A 10,380-nucleotide genomic window follows, 5' to 3' on the forward strand; every position below is an offset into this window, starting at 1 on the left:
AGTGGATGCTATCGACCTAGACTTCCAAAAGGCCTTTGATAAGGTGCATAACGGGAGGGTGCTGAGTAAGGTGAGGGCCCATGGTATTCGAGGTGAGCTACTGGCATGGATTGAGGATTGGCTGTCTGACAGAAGGCAGAGAATTGGGATAAAAGGTTCTTTTTCGGAATGGCAGCTAATGATAAGTGGTGTTCCGCAGGGTTCAGTGCTGGGGCTGCAGCTGTTCACTTTATATATTAATGATCTGGATGAAAGGACTAGGGGCATTCTGGCGAAGTTTGCCAATGATACGAAGTTAGCTGGAGAGGAGGGTGGTTCTGAGGAGGTGGGGAGGCTGCTGAAAGATTTAGACAGTTTTGGAGAGTGGTCCAAGAAATGGCTGGTGAAATTCAATGTGAGCAAATGTGAGGTCTTGCACTTTTGAAAAAAAGAAATATAGGCATGGACTATTTTCTAAACGGTGAGAAAATTCATAAAGCCAAAGTACAAAGATCTGGGAGTACTAGTCCACGATTCTCTCAATGTTGACTTGCAGGTTGAGTCCGTGGTTAAGAAAGCAAATGTAATGTTGTCACTTATCTCAAAAGGGTTGGAATGTAAAAGCAGCGATATGCTACTGAGACTTTATAAAGCTCTGGTTAGGCTCCATTTAGAATACTGTCCAGTTGTGGGCCCCACACTTCAGGAAGGACATACTGGCACTGCAGCGTGTCCAGCGGAGATTCACTCACGGATGATCCTTGGAATGGTAGGCCTAACATATGGTAAACAGCTGACGATCTTGGGATTGTATTCATTAGACTTTAGAAGGTTGAGGAGAGATCTAATACAAACTTACAAGATAATGCATGGCTTAGAAAGGGTGGATGCTGGGAATTTGTTTCCGTCAGGTGGGAATACTAGGACCCATGGGCGCAGCCTTAGAATTAGAGGGGTCAATTTAAAACAAATGAGGAGACATTTCTTCAGCCAGAGAGTAGTGGGCCTGTGGAATTCATTGCCACTGAACACAGTGGAGGCTGGGACATTAAATGTCTTCAAGGCAGAGATTGATAAATTCTTAATCTCGCAAGGAATTAAGGTATACAGGGAGAGTGCAATAAGTGGCGTTCAAATGCCCATCAGCCATGATTGAATGGCAGAGTGGACTCGATGGGCCGAATGGCCTTACTCCCATTCCTATATGTTATGGTCTTAACTATTGCAACTGGATAATATAGCAAATCAGCACTGATTCCTTTAAAGATCAATATATTCTAAGGTGTAATATATACTCCAGATAATACTCCAGATGTGGCCGAACCAAACATACACACATAGATACAGCAAAATTTCTTCTCTTTTAAATACGAATCCTCTAGATATAGAGACTAACATTCCATTAACCTTCTTGATAATTTTTTGTGCCTGATCACCACATTTTAGAGATATGTATAAACAGGCTCTTAAATCTCAGCTGGTCACTGTAGGAAGTCAAGTTTCATCCAGTCTGCCTGCTGTTTCTTTGGAAGTGATTTCAATGCCTGCCCTAAAGAATATTCATTATTAACCGCCTGTCACTGAACACAGATGAGAATTTGAAATAGGCAATTACATTAAAATGCCACATTGAGTTTCAAAAACATGATTTTTCCATGATTCTTCCATCAATACTTTATTTCCTTTGAGGGAAGAAAACATGGTATTATGGGAAGGATAGAATAGTGGTAATGTTACTGGTTTAGTAATACTCCTGAGACAAATTCAAATCCCAGATGGAAAATCGACATTCAATTAATTAAATAAAAATCTAGAATAAAAAGTCTGTATTGGGCATGGTAATCATGAAATGTCCAATTCTTTTTAAAATTCCATCTGGTTCACTCATATCCCTTAGGAAAGGAAGTATGTCATCCTCAGACAGTCAAATCCATATAAAACCCCAGACAAATAAAAACAAAGTATTGTGGATGCAATATATCTGAAATTAAAAAAAAGGGAAAGTGCTGGTGAAACTTAGCAGATCAGGCAGCATCTGTGGAATAGAGAAACAGGAGTCATTTCAAACTTGAAACATTAAATCTGTTCTTGTTTGCTTGGTAAACTACAGGGGCTAAAGACCTAAAAGTCCCCTGGACCTGATGGGATGCATTCTTGGTTACTAAAGAAAGTAGCTACAGAGATAGTGGATGTACTGGCAATAATCTTCCAAGAATCCTTAGATTCTGATCAGATGTGCAAATTCGGTGAGAAGTGGAAGATGGTGTTTAATTTAGATAAATGTGAGGTGCTGAATTTTGGGAAAGCAAATCTTAGCAGCATTTATACACTTAATGTAAGGTCCTAGGGAGTGTTGCTGAACGCTGCAGGTTCATAGCTCCTTGAAAGTGGAGTCACAGATAGATAGGTTAGTGAAGAAGGCGTTTGGTATGCTTGCTTTTATTGGTCAGAGTATTGAGTACAGGAGTTGGGAGGTCATGTTGCGGCTGTACAGGGCATTGGTTAGGCCACTGTTGGAATATTGCATGCAATTCTGGTCTCCTTCCTAGTGGAAAGATGTTGTGAAATGTGAAAGGGTTCAGCAAAGATTTACAAGGATGTTGCTATGGTTGGAGGATTTGAACTATAGGGAGAGGTTGAATAGACTGGGGCTGTTTTCCCTGGAGCGTCAGAGGCTGAGCGGTGACTTAATAGAGTTTTATAAAATCATGAGGGGCATGGATAAGATAAACAGACAAAGTCTTTTCCTTGAGGTGGGGGAGTCCAGAACTAGAGGGCATAGGTTTAGGGTGAGAGGTGAAAGATATAAAAGAGACCTAAGGGGCAATGTTTTCATGCAGAGGGTGGTATATGTATGGAATGAGCTGCCAGAGGAAGTGGTGTAGGCTAATACAATGGCAACATTTAAAAGGCATTTGGATGGGTATATGAATAGGAAGGGTTTGGGGGGATATGGGCTGGGTGCTGGCAGGTGGGACTAGATTGGGTTGGGATATCTGGTTGGCATGGACAAGTTGGACCGAAGGGTCTGTTTCCGTGCTGTACATCTTTATGACTCTATTATTAGAAAACTGTCAATGTAAGGCTAGAAAGGATAGAATATATAACTATAGCTTAGCGTTATTTGGAAAACATTAAAGTCCATTATAGAATATGTAATAACTGAGCATTTAGAACTATATAATATGATCAAGTGAAAGTCTGCATAGCTTCACAAAGGGGAAATCATGTCTGGCAAATTTAAATTCTTTTAGGAAGCAATAAGCAAGATAGAAATAGGAGAAGCAATAAATGCATTATGTTTGGTTTTTTAGAAGACATTTGGCAAAGTAGTACACTTTGGCTACTTAGGCTACTTAATAAGATAATAGGTTATGATATTGGAGGTAGTATATTAACCTGATAGAACAGAATACATTTACTGGTAGAGGACGGACTTGGGCTAAGGGAAGCATTTTCAGGATGACAATCTATAACTACTGTTAAAAATCACATGACACCAGGTTATAGTCTAACAGGTTTATTTTTCCTGCTTTCCTGCATTTCTGCAGAAACTTGATGTCTGTGTTGATAAATGTAATCTTTTTGGAGACCCTCTCCACTTTGAGCCGGCAGTTAATGGTATTGATGGCAATTATGATTTGGAGGTGCCGATGGTGGACTGGGGTGTACAAAGTTAAAAATCACACAAATAAACCTGTTGGACTATAACTTGGTGTTGTGAGATTTTTAACTTTGTACACCCCAGTCCAACACTGGCTCCTCCAAATTATAAACATTGTAGCAGCAAGGGATCATTGTTGGGGAAACAACTATTTACAATATATACTAATGACTTGAATGAGGAAAGTTACTGTACTATAGCCAAGATTTTAAATAATACCAAACTGGTGGGAAGGTAAGTGGTTAGGCTAGTGGGCAAAAATTAAGCAAATTAAATATGATGTGGAAAAATGTAATGTACTTTGGCAGGTATACAGGAGGGGAATGTGATTTAACCGATGAAAGATCCAGAATTAAGGGACTTGAGAGTCCTCAGGCATAAATCATGAAAACCTAGCAAAGTTCAGTAAGTAATAGGGAAGACAAATGGAAAGGTTCACCTTTATTATTAAAGGAATGGAGTATAAAAGTTAGAGGTTTGCTAAAACTATACAAGACACTAGCCAGACCATAGCGGGAATACTGAGAGCAGCTTTGGGCTTCATATCTAAGGAAAGATAGAAACAGTCCACAGAAGTTCACTAGGTTGATCCTGGGTAAGGAGGGACTGACGTATGAGGAGAGGTTGAGTAGGTTGGTCCTGTCAGCACCGGAATTTAGAAGAATGAGAGGATATCTTATTGAAATATACAGGGTTCTTTGGGGACTTGACAGTCTAGATGCCGAGAGATTGTTTCAGCTTGTGGGAGAGTCTGAGACTAGAGGCATCATCTCAGAATAAGGGATTGCACATTTAAGACAGAGATGAGAAGAATTCCTTCTTTCAGAAGGTAGCAAATCTGTGGAATTTTGAACCATAGACAGTTAGATACTGTGTTGTTAAGTCTATTCAATGCTGAGGTAGACAGATTTTTAATCAGTAAGGGAAACAAAGGTTAAAGGGAAAAGGCAGCAAAGTGGTGTGATGGGTAACCAGATCAGCCATTATCTTATTAAATGGCAGAGCAGACTTCATGCACTAAATGGTCTATTTCTGCTTGTATTTCTTCTGGTCTAATTGTGTATTGTAAATCCTCATGGAGACAAAGATTCATTTCACATCAAATACACCCTTTAGTATGTAGTTAGCACTACCGCCATGATAAATTGTAAAGTAGACCTACCAGCTCAAGATATCACAAAGCAGTGTGGGCCTAGGCAGCAGCAAAACTGTCTTCCACCTTACTCTGTAACCATATTACCTGACATATTCCTTTCTCGACCATTACCATTAGGTTAGGGGATCAATGCTAGTTCAACATGTTATATAAGGGCATGTGGGGGGAGTACTAAAAATATCTGAAACTGAGATGCAAACCTTATGAAGCAGCACTACAGGACTATAGGCAGGCAAACAGAAAATGCTATAGACAGAGCTACATAATCCAACACCAACAGGTCACAGCAGAGCTCTGTCGTCATACCACATTCAATTGTAATTGGTGGATAATGAAAGAACTGACAAGAGGATGAGGCAACATTAAAATCCCAATCTAAAATGATGGAAAGACTCAACACTGAATGCACAGCATGACGCGAGGCATTTACAATTACCTTAAGCCAGAAATGTCAAGCATCTGACCTAGCTTCACCTTCTTCCAAGATTCCCACCATCACAGAAATCAGGCTTCACTCACTTCAATCCACACCATAAAGAAACAGCTAAATGCACTGGATATATCGAAGACTATAAGCCCCAACAATTTGACTGTAGTACTGAAAGTTGTGCACCAGAATTGGCCATATCCTAGCTACATTGCTCCAGTACAATAAAAACATTACCACCTATCCAAAAAAAGTAGAATTGCCCAACTATGCCCTGACAACAAAAAGAATAATCAATCTGATTTTGCCAATTGCCAACCAAGATATATTTTAATAAACTTTTTCAAAGATATTATGACACACCTCTGAAGCAGGTGGATCTACAACACAAATCTTCTAGCTCAGAGGTAACCACTGTGGAATAACCCTTAACCAATCACAATCTAGTAATGGAAGGTACCAACGATAGTGCAATCAAGCAGACTTACTCATCAGTAATCTTACAAATGTTCAGGTTAGGGCTCTAGTGACAGTGTGGTAGGATCCTTACCTTTGAGCTGGAAGGCCTGGGTTCAAGTTCAGCTGCTTCAGAGGTGTGTCATAACACATCTGCACAGGTTGATTAAACCTGATTAAACTCTACAAAAGTTCAGTTTGGATTCAGCTAGGATCATTCAGCTCTAAACTTCATCACAGTCTTGCTACAAATGTGGACATGAGAGTTCAACTCCAGTGATGAAGTGAGAGACAGGACAGTTTTAGAACAGGTGTGGCATTGAAGACCCCATTGTAAACTTAAAATCAATAGGAATCAGCTGAAAGGCTAGTGTCATATTTAGCATTAAAGATTTTTGTGGTTGTGGAAGGCTGATCATTTTAGGCCCAAACAATGTTGCAAGAGTTCTGGACAGACTCCCTACTTCCTTCTAACAAATCCTTTAACCAGGTCAGTAATTTGCCTTCAATTCCAAGAGCTTCAATTCTAGCCAACAATCTTTTATATGGAACTTTATAAATGCCTAAAAATTTATATAAACTTATGATAACAACAAAAAATGACACAGCTTTGCTTGCAACTCATTTTTAAAAACTTGCAATCAATGAATTTAATTATATTGAATGGCACATTAAAATTTTCTGATATGAATTGCAAACATTGGAAATATTTACCAATCACTGGACTTAGACATAAGATATTTGCAAATTGAATATTTGTGTCACAATATACTAACATTTTTGGCAACATTGCAGTCAGATGTTCCTTCACAGGACTATGGTTAAATGTAATTTCATACTGAGTCTCAGAAGGCTAGAAGTAGGGTTGAGAACCAAAAGCTTGCTCAGAAGTAAGCTTTAAGGACCATCTCTATTTCCTTCTTTGAGTCAAAGAAATATAGGGAGGGAATTATAGATAACTGAAGCTGCAAATGAAGCTAAAACTATAAAAATGCAGAAATCAAAGCAGACAATGGTAACTGTATAATCACTGCCAATTATGGTAAAAGTCTATCTGGTTCACTAATATCATTTAGGAAGATCTACTTTCCTTACCTGGTCTGGCTGATATGTGATCCAGACTCAGCAATGCGACTGATTCTTAACAGACTTCTGGGCAATTAGAGAATGGCAATAAATGCTGACAGGGGTCGGGGAGTCCAGAACTAGAAGGCATAGGTTTAGGGTGAGAGGGGAAAGATATAAAAGAGACCTAAGGGGCAACTTCTTCACGCAGAAGGTGGTACGTGTATGGAATGAGCTGCCAGAGGATGTGGTGGAGGCTGGTACAATTGCAACATTTAAGAGGCATTTGGAAGGGTATATGAATAGGAAGGGTTTGGAGGGATATGGGCCGGGTGCTGGCAGGTGGGACTAGATTGTGTTGGGATATCTGGTCGGCATGGACGGGTTGGACCGAAGGGTCTGTTTCCATGCTGTACATCTCCATGACTCTAAGCAAGCAACATCCACATCCCATGAACATTTTTTTTTTAAATTGAGGATTGTAGGGAAATCAAACAATTTAATTATTTAATAAAATATCAGTCATTGGACAGCAACATCAAAAAACATACAATTCCAAACAGGCTTTTATGAATATCCACAAACTTAGATATTTCACAGCACAGAAGACAGGTATTAGGTCCATTACAGCTTTGAAAGAGCTATCCAATTTGAATGCTCTTCAATTATAGCCCTGAAATGTTTATCTTGGAGTAAATAGTTAATTCTAAAAAAATAATGCAATGGGCCAAAACCAATGCCATATCTAATAGTAATGTTTGCAGCCTCAATGAGTGACGCTCAAATTTTAAATGCACCAACTTGCCTTTTTTAAAGTCTTCCAGCACAGAATCCAGTTTTGTATCATTAAACACGAAATGCAGAGGATGGTTATAAAACTTTGTCATTGTTGCTAAAGGCATGTCATCATCTGGATCAACAAAGGCCAAATCTTTCACAAAAAGTATGTCAACAATGTTTGAGCGTTCATTCTCGTAGACAGGAATCCTTGTATAGCCACTCTGCATGATCTCTGACATGGTCGCAAAGTCCAGGATGGCCTCAGAGCTCAGCATGAAGCAATCGCCCAAAGGGGTCAAGACATCTTCGACTATCTTCTTCCTGAGTTCAAGGGCTCCCTCAATGATGTTGAGCTCTTCTTTAACTAGATCGTGATAAGGATCAGTCACCTTGAGCATCTCGATCAGCTTTTCCCTTGTATAGAAGTTGCTGATCTGCTGTTGCAAGATAACGTCCAGGAGTTTGCTGATGGGGTACGAGGCTGGAAAGCTGATGACCATGAAAAATTTAGTCACCCAGATGGTCTTGGAAGCTAGGGCCAAGCCATGTCGAGAGCAGATAGCGTGGGGGAGGATATCTCCAAAGAAAAATATACAACTGGTGCAGACCAGGATTGTCAGCCATGTGCTGTGGAACATCTCGCAAAGCCAGACGGTCAGGGAGCAGTTCATCAGGGCATCTCCCAGCAGCAAGGTGCACAGCAGGTAGTTGCCATGTCTCCTCACGGATTCGATGCGTTCAGAGTATTTCCTCTCGTTCTCGTTGCCGCTGTTTTTGATTACTCTGAGCTCCACTGGGTCCAGAGCCATCAGGCTGATGTTCAGGACACTGAAGAGGGTGGACATGCAGAGGAAAAGCAAGGAGATGAGGATCTGGAACCTGAGGGTGCTTGTCTGCTCCTTCTCCACCACGGCCAGGTGGAAGTCCTCAGTCTTGAAGTTGACCCAGCCATGAGCGTCCTGACCCCCGATCCGGGCGCACAGCGAGTAGTACTTGATCTTCTCGTCCTTCCGCAGGTACATGGCCTCCAACTCCACCAGGACCGAGCGGTCGGACAGACTCGAACCCAGGATGACGATGTCCGAGCTGCCCTGCTGGCAGATCCGCTGGGACTGTCGCTGCTGGCGGGCGCCGCCGGCCGCCGTCTCCAGCAGGCCGCTCACCTCCACGAAGGAGAGACCGGGGCCTCGGGCTCCGCCGTCGCCCAGCAACCCGCTCCCCCTCAGGCCCGTGCCGTACAGCCGCAGTTTGAAGCGGGTGCCCTCCGTCACCTTCAGCAGACCACCCTCCAGGTACACGGAGCCCGCCACCGTGTTGTCCGGCCTCATGCTCAGCAACTCGGAGCGGGACGGCGGCGACACTGTCTGAGAGGCCGAGGCTACCGCCGCCGTCCACAGCCAGAGGTAAACAACCAAAGGCAGCCGGGCGCACGGCGCCGCCATCTTACTAAGGGAGGGAGCTCGCGGCCAGGGGGCGGAGCCGAACGGGTAAACGGACGATGCCGAGTGAGTAATGGGCGGAGCCGAGGTGGGAATGGGTGGGGCCGCGTGGGGAATGGGTGGGACCCTGGGTGCAATGGGCGGAGTGGAGCGTGTAGTGGGCGGGGCCGAGTGGGTGATGGGCTGCGCTGACGTGATGGGCGGTGCTAAGTGATGTACGTAAAGCGCAGCGCGAGGAAATGGGCGGATCTCATCGTAGAGTGGGCGGAGGCAGAGTCGCGAATGGGCGGGTCACTGTGGTGAATGGAGACAGACCGGTGTTTTGGGCGGGGTTGAGCTGGACGTGGGCGGGGCTCAATATGGAATGGGCGGGGCTGGCAGTGGAAATGATGATTAAGGTTGGGGTTTATTTTTAACAAAAGTTTTGACAGGCAGGTCCTATATCCTTTGGAGTTTCAGATGAACTTTTTGAAAGGTGTTGAGTGCTGAGAGGTTCTAACTGCTCTATGACCCTGTGACTGGGTGGATGCTGAAAGGGTGTATCCCTTTGTGGGAGAAACAAGAACAATGTGGACACCATTTAAAAATAAGAGATTTTTCATTGAAGTTAGAGATGAAAATAAATATTTTCTCTCAGATAGTTGAATCTTTGGAACTATCTTCTCCAGAAATTGATGAAGGCAGAATCAATGATGATCTGTGAGGCAGAAATAGATCCTTGACTAACTGAGTCACAGGTTACCAGCAGTGGGCAGGAATGTCGCCTTGAACTCACAATCAGATCAATCATGATAGTGAGCAAGTTTGAGGGGCCGAATGGTCACCTTCTGCTCCCAATTCTCATATTTATCAGTTGAAGAGAGGGAACTGGAAAGGTGGAGGAGCTTATGCTGAGAAATTCAGAACATGATGTTGAAACATTGTTTGGCAAGAGCTTAAAAATGTGTTGCTGGAAAAGCGCAGCAGGTCAGGCAGCATCAAAGGAGAAGGAGAATTGATGTTTCGGGCATAAGCCCTTCTTCAGGAAAGATGAAAGGGAAAGAGAGGTCTACAAAAAGCTGGAGTCAGAGAATCAGATTATTGGAAGAAGGATATTCTATCATTGGAAGGGTTTAAACTAGTTTGGCAGGGAGATGGGAACGGGAGATATGGATCAGGCAGATACAGCGTGCAGAGTCTGTGAGGAAAGATTGATAGTTGATAGTGCAAAGTTGCAGTCAGTGTGATGTGTTAAAGTGTATCTATTTTAACACAAGAAGTGTCAGGAATAAAGGTGATGAACTTAGAGCATGGTAAAAACAATGACTGCAGACTGCAGATTCTGGATTAGTGGTGCTGGAAGAGCACAGCAGTTCAGGCAGCATCCAAGGAGCTTCGAAATCGATGTTTTGGGCAAAAGCCCTTCATGGATCAG

The 10,380-nt window shown here is 42.6% G+C and overlaps 1 protein-coding gene across 3 annotated transcripts in view; it reads right to left on the reverse strand.

The window, feature by feature from the left end:
- LOC122561329 (metal transporter CNNM1) overlaps positions 1-9,011 on the reverse strand; it is a 106,426-nt gene extending 97,415 nt beyond the window's left edge. For 2 of the 3 annotated variants that reach the window (XM_043713036.1, XM_043713034.1), the window contains exon 1: positions 7,553-9,011. In XM_043713036.1, the coding sequence (XP_043568971.1) occupies positions 7,553-8,969 (1,417 nt within the window). In that variant the 5' untranslated portion in view covers positions 8,970-9,011. The remainder of the gene's footprint in view (positions 1-7,552) is intronic. The other variant, XM_043713035.1, reaches the window with a different exon arrangement.
- Between the last annotated feature and the right edge of the window lie 1,369 nt (positions 9,012-10,380).

The sequence above is a fragment of the Chiloscyllium plagiosum genome, chromosome 22 (assembly GCF_004010195.1).
Source record: "Chiloscyllium plagiosum isolate BGI_BamShark_2017 chromosome 22, ASM401019v2, whole genome shotgun sequence".
In the NCBI taxonomy this organism is placed as follows: domain Eukaryota; kingdom Metazoa; phylum Chordata; class Chondrichthyes; order Orectolobiformes; family Hemiscylliidae; genus Chiloscyllium; species Chiloscyllium plagiosum.